Consider the following 15855-nt stretch of genomic DNA (forward strand, 5'->3'; position numbering starts at 1 on the left):
TGCAGGCTGTCCTTCCAGTTGCTCAAGGCAAGAATTTTGGTCGTACCGTCTCCTGTTTTATATCCCAGTTCTGATCAATATCTTACCTCTTATCATATCTTCTGACTCTACCTTCAAAATACATCCAGAATTTGATGGCTTCTCTACCCCGTCTCCCAGCCGCCCGGTCCGAGCTGCTGCCGGTCCGCCACTGACTTGTCTGCAGTGCTCTGGCTCCTCCGTCTTCCACCAACTCAACAGCCAGATGCTCGAGGTGGAAATCAAACCAATACAACTGATAAACCTCTAGCGGGACTGATCAAGACAAAAAGGAGATTAAAATAACATTAGGAACGGAAGATGAAACATTGCTACAGATCCTGCCAGCACCGAATGGATGGCAAGGAAATGTGATGAACAACTTTATGTCAAAAACTTGAACTTAAAGGAAATGGAAAAATTCCTTGACATGAGCTGTCAAGCTTATTCAAGAATAGATGACCTGAAATATAATGACCTGAGTAAAACTATATTTATTAAAGAAAACAAATCACAGTTAAAAAACTTCTAACAAAGACAATCCCAGGCCTAGTTGGTTCTATTGGTGAAGTCTGCCAAACATTTAAGGTGGAAATAATGCCAATTCCATAAACACTCTCCCAGAAAGTAGAAAAACAGAGGGTGTTTCTCAGCTGATTTTTACGAGGCCAGCATTACCCTGATATCAAAACTGAACAAAGACATAAGGTCTGTCCAGAAAGTACCCAGCCATGCACTATGAAAAATAGAGACATTTATTGAAGAAGATACAAGAAACATTGCAGACAGGACAAGGACGCCTCAGTCCCCTTCAAAGTGGGCACCCTGGGACCTTGCACAGTTCTAATCGCTGTCAGTTACTCCGTCGTATTTTCCTGAATCTCATCAACGGTCTGAAATCTCTTCCCTTACAAAGGTGATTTTAGTTTTGGGAGAAGCCAGAAGTCACAGGGCACCAACTCTGGGCTGTAGCGGGGCTGAGTCACCTGGGTGATTTGATGTTTCACTAAAAAACTGCACAAGACGTGAAGCATGGGCAGGCATGTTGTTATGATGAAGCTGCCCGTCACCAGCTGCCCACAGCTGCAGACTCTGGGTCATCTTAACAGTTTCCATGGAGGAATGTTCAAGCTTAACGCAAAAGCTGAAACAGATATACTGCTGTGCTTAGTCACTTTGAATACGATGACCACACAGTACATGTGCTCACTCAGCAGCGTCTGCCGTCCCCACCGACCAGTACAGTGAAGTTGCCATTGTTCACACACGCGCATTCCAGTCCTCGCTCCTTGGCTGCCGGGTTACAGCGACGTCGCACAAACCCTTCTCGTTACATTAACAATGGCTGGACTTTTTCCAGACCTCATAGGAAAAAAATTACAGACCAACATTTCTCATGAATATAGACACAGAAATCCTTAATGCCATTTTAGCAAACTGAATCTAGCCACACACGTGCGCACGCACACACATACGCGTTATAAAATAACACATGATGACAAGAATAGGGTTTATCCCAGGAATGCAAGCTTGGTTTCCTGGGATTGGTTTTGGATAAAATCAATCATTACAGTTTAATATATGAAAAAATAAAAATGATGTGGTCATCTCAATTGGTGCATGAAAAGCATTTGACAAAATTCAATGTACGTGATTTTTAAAATTCTATATAAACTATAAATTCAAGGAAACTTTATATATTTTTTGTTTTTAAAGATTTTATTTGTTTTTAGAGAGAGGGGTATGGAGGGAGACAGAGAGGGAGAGAAACATCAATGTGTGATTGCTCCTCATGTGCCCACAACCCAAGCGTGTGCCCTGACTAGGAATTGAACTGGTGACCCTCTGGTTCACAGACCAAGCTCAATTCATTGGGCCACACCAGCCAGGGCTCAAGGAAACCTCCCCAATCTGGTAAAGGGTATCTATGAAGAACCTACAGCTAATGACATACTTAACTAAGAAAGACTGACTCCTTTTCTCCTGAGGTCAAAGAACAAAACAAGGATGTCTGCAGTCACCATTAGAAATTATTTATTTTTTTGTTTATTTATTTTTAGGGAGAGGGGAAGGGAGGGCGAAAGAGGGAGAGAAACATCCATGTGTGGATGCCTCTCACATGCCCCCACCTGGAGACTCGACCTGCAACCCAGGCCTGTGCCCTGAATGGGAAGAGAACCAGTGACCCTTTGGTTTGCAGGCCGGCGCTCAATCCACTTGAGCCACACCATCCAGGGAGCTGTGACCACTTTTGTTCAATATTATACTTGAGGTCCTAGCCATTATAATAAGTTAAGAAAAAGAAACGAGGTGTAGCAATTGGAAGAGAAAAAATAAAACTCCCTCTATTCACAATTGACATGATTATCTATGAGGAAAATCCCAAAAAGTCTAATAAAATGTTAATAAAACTGAGGCAACTACAAGGCTAGGAATTCCAAGGATTTATGTGACCCACCGGAAGCTAAGGAGAGATCAAGAAGGGCTTTTCTCCCTCACTGGAGGGAGCACAGCTTTGCCGATACCTTCATTTGGAGCTTCTGGTCTCCAGAACTGAGACAACGTATTTCTATTGTTTTAAGCCACAGAAATGTAACTAAAACTAGTATTTGATGTAGCAAAGTCACAGGATACAAGGTCAGTATTTATATCAGTTAACAATTGAAATATGAACGAAGTTCCATTAAAGTTGCACCAAAAGCATGAAATGCTTTCTTATAGCTGGAAACTCTAAAAAATACATGTGTAATATTTTTCTGCTGCAAATTTTAAAACATAGACCGAAGGAATCGAAGATCTAAGTAAATCAAGCTGTATAACATGTTCGTGTATTAGGAGATGCAATATTATGATGTCAATCCTTCTGCTGTTGATCAACAGAAAGTCAAAACGGACTTTTGGGGTAGAAATTTACGAGCCAGCTGTGAAGTGCATGTACAAAAGCCAAAGAACTTGAACAACACAAACAATTTTGAAAAAACAAATTTGGAAAACTCACCCTACGTGCAGCAGAGACTTCGTGGAGCTGCACCGATCAGGGCGTGCGGCGCTGGTGACAAGACGGAGGCTCCAGGAAGGGACTTACTCTTGGGGTCCATTGCTTTTCCATGTCACAGAGGCAATTAATGGAGAAAAGGTAATTTTTAAACAAACGGTGCGAGAGAAATGTAGACAACACGTGCCATTTTCTTTTTAACCTTGACACTTACCGTCTTACTCAGCTTGGGCGGCCGGAATAAAACACCATCGCTGGGCGGCTTAAGGACAGACATTTGTTCCCCACAGACTGGAGGCTGGACACCCAAGATCAAGGTTCCAGGAAGGCAGGTTTCATTCTGGGGCCCGCTCCCCTGGCCTGGACACGGCCGCCTTCTCCCAGTGTCCTCCCCTGTGGCCTTTCCTCCCAGAGCATGTGGAGAGGGAGTGCAGTCTCTTCCTGTAAGGACACTAGTCCTGGGGGTCAGGGCCCCACCCTTAGGACCTCGTTTCACCTGAATTACCTCTTTCTTGGCCTGTCTGCAAACAGTCACCCTGGGGGTTAAGGCTTCAGCATGTGCAGGGGACACAATTCAGTCCACAGCATGTCCCTTCACTTCTCTAAAAATGAACTCAGATCATAGAAATGGATCATAGACATAAATGTGAAATTATAAAACCTCTAGAAGAGAACAGGAAGAAAGCCTCGGCAATTTTGAGTTTGGTAAAGATTATTTTAAGATGCAAAAAACATGAGCCATAAAAGAGAAAAGTTGATAAATTGAACTTTATTAAAATTAAAAACTTGCTTCTCAAAAGGTATCTAAGAAAATGAAATGGCAGGCCAAAAATTCAGAAAATACTTGTGGAAAACCCATCGACACAAGGATTGGTTGCCAGATTATATAAAGCTCTCTTGTAACTCAGCAGTAAGAAAATAAACAGCCCATTGAAAGCAAGGAAACGACCTGAACAGATACGTCACCAGAGAAGGTACGGGGAAGGCCGGCAAAGGCCGGCAAAGGTGCTCAGCGTCAGCCCTCGCTAATTAAAGGGTGGGTGATGCGGAAACACCCGCACAGAAGCCCGTACGAAGGGCTGTGGCTGGATTCACAACTGGCCCAAACTGTAAGCGACTCAAATGCCCGTCGGGGAGGTGGACACACTGTGTGTGGTCGGTCTGTGCCAGAGACAGTGCGCAGCAGCAGCAGGGACAGATGCGGGTGTAGCCGTGACGTGGGGGTCACGCGTGTGTCGTGCCGAGTGAAGGCAGTCGGAGCCGGGAGCCCACACGCTGTGCCGTCTGTGTGACGCTCTGCAGAAGGCGACGTGATGGCCGTGGGGAGCTTGGCCGTGGGGGCCGAGGGACTCGCCCCGCGCCCCACAGCTGGTCTGCGGTGGCAAATGCGGCACTGAGTGCATTTACCAAAATTCAGAGTGGGACCGTTACAAAGGGGGAATTGTATTGCATGTAACGTGCGCCTGAATAAACCTGGTGTCCAGCAAAGGTAGCCGAGCACGTCCCATCCCTTCCCGCTGTCCCAGCGCTGCCTCCCTGGCCCCCGCGTACAGCGGGGCCCCTTCTGCGCTCAGGGTCTCACGAACACCTGCCGCCTGCTCGTGAGGCCTCTCCTGGCCTCCCTGTCCAAAAGGGCAGCCCTCCTGACACTCCCCGTCCCTCCCCACTTGGCTCTGCCTCTCTCCGCCGCACTGGACTTTAACTGACCTCTCCTGCCTTGTGGATTCACGTCAGGCTCCTCCCGGGGCCACTTCCTTCGGTTTTGTTCCGTCGTCGGGAACAGCACCTGATGTGCTCCATACACTTTAGCGAGCGGTGGGTGAGTGTGTGGACGTCACTGTACCCCTCCCCTTCCACGTGCACATGCGGTCACGCGCGCACAATGGACACGAGTCCCGGCAAGGGGCAGGGAGCTCTGACCGGCCTCCGTGGCACCTTCCTCCCAGCACTGTCTCTGCCGCGTCCTGCCCCTCGTCGTGCCCTCCCGCCTGCGCAGCTCCGCCTGTTTCCCAGGGGGCTGTGGGGTGGCACTGACACCCCCTCCCCTTCCCACCCCTGCCTGCCCCAGCTGGCACGAAGCAGCACCAGTGTGACGCAGAATTGAGGAAGGAGATTGCCTCCGTGTGGGCCAATCTGCCCCAGAAGACCCTGGACTTATTGGTGCCACCCCATAAACGTAAGTGAGGGTGTGACGGCCCCCCTTTTGTGTCCCACCCAGAGGCAGAGGAGGGAGGCCTGGGTGAGGTGACTGTCCAGTGACCTTGAAGAGGTGGACTCACCTTCTGAACAGTCCAGACTCAGTTTCCACCTGCAGGGAAAACTGGTCTTAAAAGTCAGTGCCCAGGAGTCGGGGGAGAAGGTGATGTGGCGTTATTCTTTGAGCAAAGCCACCCACACCCTCAGTGTGGGGACTGCACTTCCAAAACCCCAGAGAGAAGGCAGGGAGACTCCAGCAGCTGTAGAAGCCGAGACAATGAGGTGCTTAAAGGCGAACGCTGACTCCGCTTTGCTGGGAGGCGGCGAGGCCTCGGGGAGGGCCCCTGCGGCGCTGGGCGGGACGCAGCCACGTCTGGAGGCACTGCCGGGGGTCAGGGGAGAAGCCCTCTTTGGCCAAGCCACACGCTTCGAGTCCTGGGTGGGGCCTGTTTCTCACCCCACTGCGCCCCACGTTTTCCATGGCTTTTCTGTTCCCTGTCTCCTTCAAGCTCTGGCCTCTGTTTCCTTCCTGCCCCCTCTCCCCTCCAGCCGGAGAGGTGACCGTTGGGAAGGTCTATGCAGCTCTGATGATATTCGACTTCTACAAGCAGAACAAGACCAGCAGAGACCAAACTCACCAGGCTCCCGGGGCCCTGTCCCAGGTACCTGCCCTGGGTCTCCAAGAAGTAATGGGACGCTGGCAGCCTCCCGGTGCCCGAGCACAGCGGGAAGCCACACCCTGCCCAGAGGAAGTGCAGCGGGGAGAGGAGAGGGTCTTCCAGCCACCTCTCGGGCCCCAAAGTCAAAAATCCTGTATAGCCTTTATGTGTCCCTCTAGCTCAGTGGCTCTCAACCTGTGGGTCGCGACCCCTTTGGGGGTCGAACGACCCTTTCACAGGGGTCGCCTAAGACCATCGAAAAACACATATGTAAGTATATATTGTTTCTGTGATTAATCACTAGGCTTTAATTATGTTCAATCTGTAACAATGAAAATACATCCTGCATATCAGATATTTACATGACAATTCATAACAGTAGCAAAATCACAGTTATGAAGTAGCAATGGAAATAATCTTATGGTTGGGGGTCCCCACAACATGAGGAGCTGCATTAAAGGGTCGCGGCATTAGGAAGGTTGAGAACCACTGGTCTAGCTGGTTGCCTGGTGGTTTGGAGGAGCCCCTGACTTGGGGTGCTCATGTTCAGGGTCAAGAGATGCGAGGGCTGAGGACAGAGGCCCGGTGGTACCACGTTTTAAGTGGTAGAAGAAACGTTACGGAGCACGCATGAGGGGATTGTTCTGGGAGGTGCAACCAGCCAGGGGCTGAGGACATTCTAACTGATGGGCCCAGGGTCACCATGTGTTCCACATGTGAGTGGTTAGGATGACTTGGGGGCCCATCTTTCAGATGTCATCCTTTGGAGGTGACAACTTCCCCACACAGCAGAGCCTTCATGGCCACCGTAGGCGCTCTGTCTAGAAAGCTGCCTGGTGTCCAGAGCTCCCGTGGTGTTGGCCCGCAGCAGGAAGGGAGGTGTCTGGTGCCCGCGCCCGGCCCTCCGTTCTCTGTCAGCCACGGATGTCCCCCCAGCCCCGGAATCTCCAGAATTCTGCTCGCCCGGGGCTCCCGCAGCCTCTGCCTATCAGTTAGAGTTGGTGAGAGGCATTCCGTTTGCCCCCTGTAACCACATCCAGCCCCCACATCTTGTGGGCAGGGAAACCGAAGCACCAGGAAGTAAAATTGCTTTCCCGATGTCACGTGCAGACCAGACTGGGAGCAGGTCCCTGCTGGCCCCGCACGTAGGGGTGGGGATGGGAGCAGGTCCCTGCGGCCCTGTGGTGCAGAGGAGTCGGCAGGGCCGCCCCCAGCCCTCTGAGCGCTGCTTTGCCCGCCTCCGTTCTGCAGATGGGTGCCGTGTCCCTGTTCCACCCTCTGAAGGCCACACTGGAGCAGACACAGCCAGCTGTGCTCCGAGGAGCCCGCGTTTTCCTTCAGCAGAAGAGCTCGGCCTCCCTCAGCAATGGCGGGGCCGTGTGAGTGCCGGGTAGTGGGTGTGAGCACTGGGCGGGGCCGTGTGAGTGCCGGGTGGGATGGGGTGAACACCGGACAGGGGTGCTGCTGAGCTCTGGGCCACGCAGGCGTGTCGGTGCAGGGGAAAGCTGAACTGGTCTCTCCACCTCCCTACTCGGAGGGGCGCCCCTGGGTAGCACTCAGGACAGGGCCCTCAGGTCCCGTCCCAGCTCCCGGGTCGGCTGTGTGCTCACCTCCCCCAGATGTTCACATGAGCCACCGAAAGCTAGTCCAGATGAAGCAGCCTCTGTGGTGAACTCTGAAATGTGTCCCGTAACGGCAGACACGCGCCTTTGACAGCGCCGAGAGCCGTGATGGGGACGCCTCCTGCTTCCAGCTGCCGCTCTCTCCGTGTGTGCCGGCTTCTCTGTTTGGCGAGGGGTCCGGGCCTCTCCTTCCTCGCTGAACTTGAACTTCCTGGTTCCCGCCTCGGGTCCTCACCCCGTTCTGTCGCCGGCCTCTCAGTGCTCTGACCTTCCTCCTCCTCTCAGATGCATTTCCTCTCACATCTCCATTCTGGCATCTATTTCTGAAGCAACTATATTCAGAAGACAAATTGGCAAGATCCTCCTATGTCACACAACTCTTGCCACAATGATTCTTGATAAAGAACCCCCCCAAACCAAGTGACACAGAGTGACGGTCACTGTGCCCCAAGAATAGCTGAGAGGGTTGCTGCTGGCCAGCTGGGGTCCCCGGGAGGGCACGGTCCTTCCAGCCAGCCTCCCACCCCCAGGCCAGCAAGGTCCCACATCTGCAGACACCCCAGGGGCCTGGGCAGGGATGGGAGCTGTATCTCAGCCAGCAAGGGCTGAGCGGGGCCCGGTCCCAGCCTGCTGTTCTCGAGGGGGACAAGGCTGGGAGTGGCGTGCACAGGGAGGGCTCTGGGTTCTTCCTCTCTTCGCATTTCACGCGTGCTTCTTCGGAGCTGGGTTTCGGTTTGTGGACTGTGAATCCAGTAGTTTTGGCTGAGTAACAAGCTGCACCTGCTCAGGGCTGCGTCACTTCTCCCAGTTCCAGGGCCATCCTGGTGGCGTTCTGGGCCTGGGCTTGGGCCAGCTCCTTAGGGGCCGGCGGGCCCAGGGCAGCTGATTCCCACATCTGGATTCTGGGCTTGTCCTTACAGGGAGGGCCCAAGAGGAAGGCCAGGGGGCAGGTGATCAGGCCTCTCCTTGTGCCCCATCCTCCGGGTCTGAGGTCACAGGGTGGGGACAGCACTGCAGGGGCGCCCTCCACAGAACCCCGCCAGAGCCTGACCGAAACTGAGCGCTGCCCTGCCAAAGCCACGCTTCTCAGGGTGCCTGTGGGGGAGGCTGGCAACTCCGGCAGAGCGAGGGCTCTCCTCAGAGACCCCCGCGACCACTGGTCTGCCATTGCTGTGGCCACCATGACAGTGCCCCTCAGCCGGGTGATGGGGGATGTGCGCAGTGCTTCCCTGGACACTGGACACAGCAGAGTCCAGGCAGTTTTTATGCCACTTGGGAGACATCATCAGAAAGACAGACACTGCAGGGCAGGATCCGGCAGGTGCGGTGTGTGCTGCGGAAGGCCGTCCCCTAGGGGGACACAGGAGCCCGATCTGAAGGGCAGCCAGGGGCCGGGTCAGGGAGTCAGGAGGAGCCAGCACGGCTGGAGGTGAGCGCGAGGAGCCCCTCGGAGGGAGTGTGGCTGGCGTAGGCAGGATGTGCGTTCTGCACGCTGCACAGGCGTGGTCTCAGCCTTACCTCCGACGATTCCTGCCCCTGCTGCACACGGGAGCCCCTGTCGGGTCTGAGGAATCTGCCAGATGTGCCCCGACTAGGAAGTGCTGGGCCGGGGCTCCCTTGGGTGGGTGGCCAGGGTCCCCTCTGCCCGTCCACTCTGAGCCCCAGCCTCGGGTTCACATCCCTTGCGGTGTCCCCGCTTGGAAGAGCCTGCACATGAGGGGCCACACCCCACAGGCTCCCAGCTCACTCTCGGGGGTGGAGATGCCCAGCAAGGAGGGCCAGGTCCCGGGTGGACCTTCTGTTGCATACAGACCTCAGCGCTGACAGAGCAAACCTCTCTTCCCCACAGGCAAACCCAAGAGAGTGGCATGAAAGAGTCTGTCTCCTGGGGCACCACCCAGAGGACTCAGGAGGTGCCCTACCAGGCTACAACGCCCCTGGAGCGTGGCCACTCCACAGAGATCCCAGTGGCGCAGCTGGGAAAACCAGTGAGGAGGCCCCCGGGGCTGGGGGTGGGTGTGAGATGGGGGGACAGGGGTGGAGGTGGGACGGGAGGGGGGTGCAGGGTGCGGGGTGGAGGGGGCTGAGATGGGGGCGGGAGTGAGAAAGGACGGGTGAGACTAGATGGGGGGGTGAGGAAGAAGGTGAGAGCGGGATATGAGGTGGGTGTGACTGGGGGGGCTGCTGTACCCCCAGGCTGTGGATGTCCAGATGCAGAGCATGGCCCTGAGGGGCCCTGACGGGGAGCCCCAACCCGGGCTGGAGAGCCAGGGTCGAGCGGCCTCCATGCCCCGCCTGGCAGCAGGGACACAGGTGGGTGGTCCCGGAGTTCGGGTGGTGGGGTGTTCAGCAGAGCCCTGGCCCGGGAGCGCTGTGTCCTATGTAAAGCTTTGTTGGGGTGGAGCCTCCCCAGCTGTGCTGCTGCCTAATCACTGCCAACATTGTTGGGCACCCCCAGAATACGGTGCTGGTCTTTAGAGCCCCCCAACCCAGCTGTGGGTTGTACAGCCTGCATCCTTGACCCAGCCCTTTGTCCCTCCCACCCCAGAAAATGCCTGGGTGCCTCTCACCTCAGACCACCCTTTCCCCTTAGTGTTCTTGAGCCCTTGGAGGCTTGAGGTGGCCTGGCCCGTCTTTCTTTGGACACGAGCTGACGACCCTCCCAGCCCTGCTACTTGTGGGACCCACAGGGTGACTGAGCAGGAGGCCCCAGGCGGGGGCTGGACTCCCCGTTGCCAGAGCTGAGCCCCTTTCACAGGGACCCAGGGAGGGGTCTGCAGGCCTGAGGCCATGTCAAGGGACATTGCTGTCCCTGGCCAGGCTGGTGAGGGGCCGGCCTGTGGGCTGGGACTCTGAGAGCCGGCTGGCTGCATGCAGCTCACGCAGAGCGCGGCCTGAGCTCTCCCTGCCTTTCTCCTCCGGGCCCCCCCTCTTCCCGGCTTCTGGTTCCGTACGGTTCATCTGTACTTGATTCTGGTAACTGGTCACTGTCGCTCCCATGGCTCTGTCCTCACTGTTCCTACAATGTCCTGTCTCTGCCCACCACCCCCGAGAGGCCCTGCCGGGCACCACTTGGCCTGGGAGACGGGCACCCACAAGAGCAGCGCCTGTGCAGATGCTCTTGAAGATGGGTGGTCTTGGGCAGGGAGGGAGAGGGAGGTGCCCGGTGGAACACCAGCGAGCGCCCCTGCCCCCTGGGAGGCACCCCGACAGTGGGGCACGGTCTCTCCTGAGGGGCCTGTTCTGCTGTGTGTCCACTGGGGAGCCCCCTAGGCCCTTCTCAGGCGGCGCACCTCCCATGTCCCCCACGCAGCCGGCCTCGGACGCCAGCCCCATGAAGCGCTCCATCTCCACGCTGGCGCCGCAGCGCCCACACATGGCTCATCTCTGCAATGCTGCCCCCGGCCGCGCTCCGGCCAGCCAGGCGGCCCCCCACCACCACCACCGCTGCCACCGCCGCAGGGACCGGAAGCAGAAGTGCCTGGACAAGGGGCCCAGCCTGTCAGCAGACACAGACGGTGGTGCGTGTGAGGGTCCTCGAGTGGCGGTGGCCTGAGCCTGGGGTCTGAGAGCCTGAGGGGGACCCTTAGATTTCTGTAACTTACGACCCCACTACCAGCCCTGAGTACAGGGCGTGGGTTCCACAGCTGGGCAGCAGGCTGGACCACCCACCCTGGCCCCTCACTCGGGACCCTCTGCTGGCCTGAGTGCCAGGTCTGGGGTGAGGGCACCTTCTCCCTGCCTGGCCCAGCGCGGTGACATCTCCTCTTCCCGGACCAGCGCCCAGCAGCACTGCAGGGCCAGGGCCGCCCCCGGGAGAGGCGCCTGCAGGCGGCCGGCGGGAGCGCAGGCAGGAGCGGGGCCGGTCCCAGGAACGCAGGCAGCCCTCCTCCTCCTCCTCCGAGAAGCAGCGCTTCTATTCATGTGACCGCTTCGGGGGCCGGGAGCCCCTGCAGCCCAGGCCCTCCCTCAGCAGCCACCCCACATCACCCACAGCCGGGCAGGAGCCAGGACCCCCGAGACAGGTACGCCCAGGAGGCCGAGGCTGCTTCTCCTGGCGACACTCGGCCTGGGTGGCCCCTGCAGTCCCTGTTCCCAGATCCAAGGCCGAGCCCTGCCCCTCCCTGCCTGGTCCCCACCCTGCACCCGGCCCACGTGTGCTGGGCCCCGGAGCCTCACGCCATCCGGTTTCCCTGCAGGGCAGCGGCTCAGGGAACGGGAGCCCCCTGCCGTCCACCTCTGGTGCTAGCACTCCCGGCCGCGGCGCGCGGAGGCAGCTCCCCCAGACCCCGCTGACTCCGCGCCCCAGCATCACCTACAAGACGGCCAACTCCTCGCCTGTGCACTTTGCTGGGGCTCAGGGCAGCCTCCCGGCCTTCTCCCCAGGCCGGCTCAGCCGTGGCCTCTCCGAGCACAACACACTGCTTCAGAGAGACCCCCTCAGCCCGCCCCTGGCCCCCAGCTCTCGGACCGGCTCCGACCCTTACCTGGGGCAGCGTCTGGACAGCGAGGCCACTGCCCACACCCAGCCTGAGGACGTGCTCACCTTCGAGGAGGCTGCAGCCACCAACTCCGGCCGCTCCTCCCGGACTTCCTATGTGTCCTCCCTGACCTCCCAGTCCCACCCTCTGCGCCGCGTGCCCAACGGCTACCACTGCACCCTGGGGCTCAGCTCGGGCGGTCGCGTGCGGCACAGCTACCACCACCCCGACCAAGACCACTGGTGCTAGGCGCACCGCGACCCCCACCGCCGCGCACCCGCCCGCGGGCCTGTTCCCATGGATGAGTTTTATCATCTGCTCGGAGCCCCTGGGACGCTCGGGAAAACGGGCAGCAGCGGACGCTCTTCCCCTGCTTCCCGCCGGATGGACTGAAAGCTCTTCCGTCGAGGGAGGTCCACGGCTTTCTCTGTCCCTCACGTGCTCCCTGCCTGGGCCACGTACCACAGACCCCACGTGGGAAGTGGCTGTGTGTGCCGAGCAGGATCTTGGGAGTCCAAGTCCTTTGGGATGGACCCTAGTGTCTAGGGAGCTGTGTGGGCCCTGGAGGAGGATGGGGCCTGAGGAGCACTTGTTACCCCAGAGTGGGGTGCAGAGCAGCAGCGCCGAGGCCACAGGACCAAGGCGACTGAGAGCAGAGTGGCCGCTGCAGGAGCCCTGCCTGCGGCGTGTGCAGGTCTCAGCTGCGTCCGCAGGACACACGTCCCACGTGGCTCTTTGAATCTTAAACAAGTGGACTTGATACAGCCCAACTCTCTGACCCCAGAAACCATCCACCCTGAAAGGGTCCAAACCGGGGAAACCTTCCTGCTGTTGACTTCGGTTTCTAGTTGCCGCTCCTGTCCCTCTTTTGTCAATTCCGTGTGCTCAGCCTAGAAAAGTGGAAACCAGATGAGCAGGGAAGGACATGTCAGCCTGACTTCAAAAGCAGGACGATCTTGGCTTCTCAAGATGCTCTGTGACTTGTCTGGGGAGACCTTCTGCTGTCCCGTCCAGGTGGCCCCCCCATGACCCCTAGCTGCTCGCGACCAAGTGCCTGACCTCCAAGCCCTCTGGCACCAGGCTCCTGGGGGCAGTGACGCGAGGCGATGTGAGCTGCACTGGGATCGTGGAGACTGTTCTACACGGCAACCGAGTGGAAAGCTGCCATCAGCTGGCAGCATGCAGCCCACGCCCATCGGGACAGGGTGACTGGCAGTGAGGGGGCTTTTCCCTTTCCCGACTCCTCCCACAAGTGGAAGGTTCCCGGAAAGCTCCCCGGCACAGGTGCCGTGTGGGGCGTTCCCAGTGTGGTCCGCACCGATCCTCAGGGATGGACGCCTGCCCAGCAGAGCCTGTGGTTGTGGGCGTGTGTTCTCACGCCAGATGGGGGAGATGGGGGGGACTGGGGCAGGAGCCGAACAGGGGTCGTCAGGCGGGAGGGAGAGCCCAACTGCACTGAGGTCAGAATTGGCAGACGTGACCCGTGAAGGAGAAGCCTGGGTCCCGCTGCTGAGCAGGGGCGACCCCGACAAAGGCAGAACAAGCGAAGTCCAGCCTGCTGGCCAGAGGGAAGAACGTAATGGGATGTGGTGCCGAAAACACTGAGAGACTTGTGTGAAGAAAAGCGTTTACACAGCAGATTCCCATGTGGCCTCCGTGTTTTGAAATGTCGGCGATCTTTGCTGTGTCGTGTGTGTTCCCACTGCCTTTTACCCCGTGATTCTCCGTGAAGAAACTTGGCACGTGATGTGTGTGCGTGTCTGTGTGTGGAGCCGTCCCAGGGAGTGGATGCCGTTCCCCCACAGGGCTATGCAACAAAAGACACGTTTACTAGAAACAAACACAAGACCGCCACCTGTTCTAGGGTTTCAGCACGATTGGGACCAAACCATTTTATAGTTTCCTTACTGGAAGGCACAACCCGAAACTTTCAGATAACAAGAGTATTTTACCCAGTCTGATGCAGTTGATCTGGAGCCTGGACCGTGCATGTGATCGCTGTGGTGTGTGCTGGATTCGGACCTTTCGTGATGGTCCCCCAACCCGCTGGCACGAACTCACTCTGTGCAGAAGCACAGCTGCTTCCCCAGGCCACATGGAGCGGGGACTCCGCCTCCTAGAGCCACACCGCCTCGCTGGTCTGTCTGGATTCCTCTAGACGTGGGAATGGTGACAATTACAGGCCGTGGGGACTGACACAACGTGTCCCGTCCTCCTGACTTTGGATTTTGTCTCTGCACTGTCTCTTTTTAGCCATCACGTCCCCCTGAAATCTCAGTGAGTTGCCAAATCTGGAATGCATCAACCACTTGTCTGCACTGGAACCATTCAAGCAGTGGCCATAGTTTGAACAAGTTGCGTGTGCATGTAAAATTTATACATATATACAATATGCAAGTATATGCATGACGATGTATATCTTCGTACTTTTGATACAATGTAATCCTTTGTTAATTTTTAATTATATTTGATATAAATCAAAAATTTGTTGCAAAACTTTATATTTAAGAACAGTGTTTAAAAAAAAAAGAGATGTCCCAACCATGCACCACAACTGGGACTCAATTTTAAAAAAAACTCTGTGATCGACTAGTTTGCTGCTTGAGTGATATTTATCAACCCAACTTTGGATTCTGCTATTGTTTCTACACTGACATTTTGTATGAATCAAAGTCCTTGAATTAAAATAAAACTTAGCAAAAAAATAAAATAAAAACCCTACCAAGCTGCTGGGTGGTGTCTGTGAGGGGTGTGGGGGTCGGAGGGCGGCGAGCCTCGGGACCAAGGCGTCCCGGCAGCACAGAGGCCGCCGCGCACAGTGGGGCCGGCGCAGCAGAAACGAGGACTCTACCACAGTGGGATCAGCCTGATAGTTGGGTGAGTATTGGGCAGATGGAGGCAGGAGGAGCCTCAAGAAAGCCTCATGGAGGATCTGGGCGGTGGAAGGCCAGGGTGAGGTCGGGCTTAGCAGGCTGTGAAGTTTGGGGTGACCAGGTAAGTTCACTTTTAGAAGTAAGAGGTGAGTGAGATAGGGTTAGCTCAGAGTTAGGTTTGGATTTAAAATCGGGTTTAGCGTTAGGGGTTTAGGGTCGGGGGTAAGAAGGTCAGTGTAGTCAGAGTCAGTGGATTTTAGGGTCAGACTTAAGGTCAAATGGTCAAGGTCAAGGTTAGAAGGGTTAGGATTTGAGATTAAAGTTAGGGGTTAGGGTGAGGGATTGAGATTGGAGGTCAGAGATTAGAATTAAGGTGAGGGTGAGGTTTAGGGCTTAGGTCAGAGTCAGGGTCAGGGTCAGGGGGTCAGGATTAGTGTTAGGACCGTGTGAGGAAAGGTGAGTGAAAGTGAGGATAGAGGCAGAAAGGTGTGGGAAAACTCGTGGGTGCCCAGTGGTGGGGGCAGCATGTGGACAGGGGGTCCCAAACATCTCACCTAGGCCTGGTCACTATGTAGGGAGACTTGGGGGTCTTCACGGGGTTCCTGGTAAGGTGAGGGCCTTGTGCCGGGGCCACCACATGTGGCATCTGTGGATGTGGTTGCTCCCAGGACTCTAGTTCCAGTGACGTCTAATGTAACACAACCCAGAGCACTAGCACAAGGTGCCCTTTCTCCGTCACTTGGTCCCAGCTGTTTCGAGTTGCCTCACGTGCCCCTCACACGAGTGCTCCGGACGGTGCACCCCGGATGGGCACTTGCACAGAGGGCCATGCAGGCCCCAGTGAGGACAGAGGGTGGCCTCTGCATCACAACCCAGCCCTCAGGCCCACCTCACCCTCCACACCTGCCCCGTGGTGTGAATACAGCTTTGTAGTCTGACCCAACTTTCAACCCAAACCTGCAACGGTGTGGGATCCCTCTGTTTGTCCAGGAGACTGTGTGTGCATGCTCT

The 15855-nt window shown here is 56.3% G+C and overlaps 1 protein-coding gene across 3 annotated transcripts in view; it reads left to right on the plus strand.

Moving 5' to 3' along the window:
* The window catches only part of CACNA1B (calcium voltage-gated channel subunit alpha1 B), a 126492-nt gene extending 113966 nt beyond the window's left edge, over window positions 1–12526 (plus strand). For 2 of the 3 annotated variants that reach the window (XM_090275075.1, XM_090275076.1), the window contains exons 40-47: window positions 5082–5189; window positions 5759–5871; window positions 7120–7247; window positions 9340–9478; window positions 9687–9803; window positions 10804–11011; window positions 11271–11515; window positions 11690–12526. In XM_090275075.1, coding sequence (XP_090131201.1) covers window positions 5082–5189; window positions 5759–5871; window positions 7120–7247; window positions 9340–9478; window positions 9687–9803; window positions 10804–11011; window positions 11271–11515; window positions 11690–12220 — 1589 coding nt within the window. In that variant the 3' untranslated portion in view covers window positions 12221–12526. The remainder of the gene's footprint in view (window positions 1–5081; window positions 5190–5758; window positions 5872–7119; window positions 7248–9339; window positions 9479–9686; window positions 9804–10803; window positions 11012–11270; window positions 11516–11689) is intronic. The other variant, XM_090275077.1, reaches the window with a different exon arrangement.
* Window positions 12527–15855: the final 3329 nt, after the last annotated feature.

Source organism: Furipterus horrens, unplaced genomic scaffold (genome assembly GCF_987537825.1).
Source record: "Furipterus horrens unplaced genomic scaffold, mFurHor1.1.pri manual_scaffold_4, whole genome shotgun sequence".
Classification (NCBI taxonomy): Eukaryota; Metazoa; Chordata; class Mammalia; order Chiroptera; family Furipteridae; genus Furipterus; species Furipterus horrens.